The following is a 2,359-nucleotide window of genomic DNA, read 5'->3' on the forward strand; positions in this document are numbered from 1 at the left end:
CATTTCGACAAGAAGAAAATAAAGAATTTCTCAAGCTCTTTAATGAACAGAAATTCAGACCTAGAACTGCTATTTTAAAAGTCTGGTTTGAATATCCTACCAACATGTTCTTCCAACCCATACCAGGTAAAGAAAAATCACTTTCACAAATAGAATAGGTAAAAAGGAAACTGGCACTAAAATCAGGTTCAGAAATGGTTTCTCTCACGAGGTTTTAACATCGGTCGATATTCAAGAAATAGTGAAAGCCGGTGGACGAATTATTAAAATAGATGGTATAGTTTACGAAGAAAATTTTAAAACTCCTCCCTATAGAGAATATATTTTAATTTTAAGAGATCTAAGAAATAAATATAAACGAGAAGGTAATATCGTAGGTAGTAATTGCATGAAATTATTAGGCAATTCGTTTTATGGTAAATCTATTCAGAAGGATATAACTACATCGAGACATTTATGGAGTGAAGCGACTTTAAAAGCCAACTTCGATTCACACGTTATACACTACGAAAAAGTAAATGATAGTCAATATATAGTTGAGATAAATGAAGAAGAACCTCCTAAATCTACACGACTAACACCTAGTCATTTGGGATCATTCGTTTTATCTCACAGTAAAAAAATAATGAATAATTTTATTCGCGTGATAGATGGATTTTATAAGCCTTAAATATACTATACGGATACCGATGGTTCATAATTTCGTCTAGCAATTGGGAAAAATTAAATGAAGCTGGGTTGGTGTCCGAAAATGATTATTGTAAAGGAAAAAATTATATTTGGTTTATATTTAGCGCCAAAAGTTAAATATAATATCGTTCTAACTTCCGACGGTATTCTAAAAGAAAAGAAAACGTTTAAGGGTTACTCTAAAGATAAGATATCCGTAGAAGATTATATTCGATTAGCTAGTGGACACGATGTAACGAATGAATATAAGAAACCTTGGGTAAAAAGTTTCACCAATGGAGTAGTTATTCCAAAGGCTGATGATAAACAAAAGAAAGTTTTTAGAAGTTATCTAAATCTCGTTAAGAGAAAAGCACCAAACAGTGAAGGATTCATGTATCCTTACAACGACGGAAAAGAATTGAACATAGATGAAAACTACGAATTTGATAATTTCGATTACCTTACTATTCAAGAAGAGAATGAAGAGTGTTAATTTTTTTGTTTTAAATGAACTTGAATAACAATATCTTCGTTACCAAAATCTATAAATCTATTTTTACCATCTTTGATTCCAGATTTATATCTTTAATCATAAAGGAATTAAGTGGTAAATACGTCGTTTGAAATGGTTTCTCTATAATTCTATATCCAATAGGAACTGTGAATGTTGGAAGACTGTAAATAATCTGACGTTTGTATTTATTGAAAAATCCAGCGTTTATCAAATTGCAATGTATATTTATCACATCGATATCATTCTCGATATCAGCTTTGTGTGGTGCTAAAGTGGATTGGGTGTATACTCGTTTATCAAATCCTAGTAACGTATTCAATGAATTTTCTACGTTGAAAGCAACTTGACTATTATTTCTTAATATCAATTTTATTTTGTTCAGATTAAAATTACCTTCGAATTCAATATTGTTTTTACCATTGACACTTCCTCCATATTCAGATAGGTATTCGTTAATGGCTATGTATTCGTAGCTTCCTGGTAGTAAACGTATGGTTTAGAACGTAACTGCGTTATCTGTTGATATTTTTATTTGATTATTTTTTTCGTTGATATTTCTAATGGAATTGTAAACAGAAAAATACTTGAATCCCAATTCATATTCTTGATTGCGATCGAGTTCGTACTCATAATGTAGAGAAAATTTAATGTCTGATTTATTTGAGGTGATGACGAATAGTTGTTCTTTATTTGACATTTTTAATCACGCTTTTATAATCATTTTTATCTATAATACCTTTCTCTAGGAGTCTTTTTAATATACAATTTACTTCATTATATTGTCTGTGTGATCGATGTCCTTCCTTCATTGCCGCTAATATTATTTCTAATCTATTAAGTAGTTCCTCGTTGTTGTCGAATAAAAACGTTATTCCTTGTCCACTGTTTTCTCTAGCTATCTCCTCCTCCAATTCGTCTATTTCTCGTATGATTGGTGGATAATCTTCTGCATAATCATCTGATTCCTCTTCATCAGGAATAACTTTATTTAAATATTTTTCCACATCTTGTAATCTTCTTGTTTCGGGTCCCGTCTTTTTAATTACATTTAGAAATTTTGAGTATGCTAGTAAATCCTTGTAATCGGCAATGCCAATATACCCCCATTCATTAAATCTATTAACCCTTTCGTTAATGTAAATATTAAGTCTTTTGTATCGATTTTGAATATAG

At 30.5% G+C, this 2,359-nt stretch overlaps 2 protein-coding genes across 2 annotated transcripts in view; one reads left to right on the forward strand and one right to left on the reverse strand.

Moving 5' to 3' along the window:
* Window positions 1-751: 751 nt before the first annotated feature.
* Window positions 752-1,165, forward strand: LOTGIDRAFT_176070 (hypothetical protein; the record flags this gene model as incomplete). Its single annotated transcript, XM_009065913.1, has 1 exon — window positions 752-1,165. One exon carries the CDS (start codon window positions 752-754, stop codon window positions 1,163-1,165), a length of 414 nt encoding a protein of 137 aa, XP_009064161.1.
* A 707-nt stretch (window positions 1,166-1,872) lies between these two features.
* Window positions 1,873-2,359, reverse strand: part of LOTGIDRAFT_176071 (hypothetical protein) — a gene marked incomplete at both ends in the record, with an annotated part of 2,323 nt that continues 1,836 nt past the window's right edge. Inside the window, one exon of the mRNA XM_009065914.1 lies at window positions 1,873-2,311. Coding sequence (XP_009064162.1) covers window positions 1,873-2,311 — 439 coding nt within the window. The remainder of the gene's footprint in view (window positions 2,312-2,359) is intronic.

Source organism: Lottia gigantea (assembly GCF_000327385.1).
Source record: "Lottia gigantea unplaced genomic scaffold LOTGIsca_711, whole genome shotgun sequence".
NCBI classification, from domain to species: domain Eukaryota; kingdom Metazoa; phylum Mollusca; class Gastropoda; family Lottiidae; genus Lottia; species Lottia gigantea.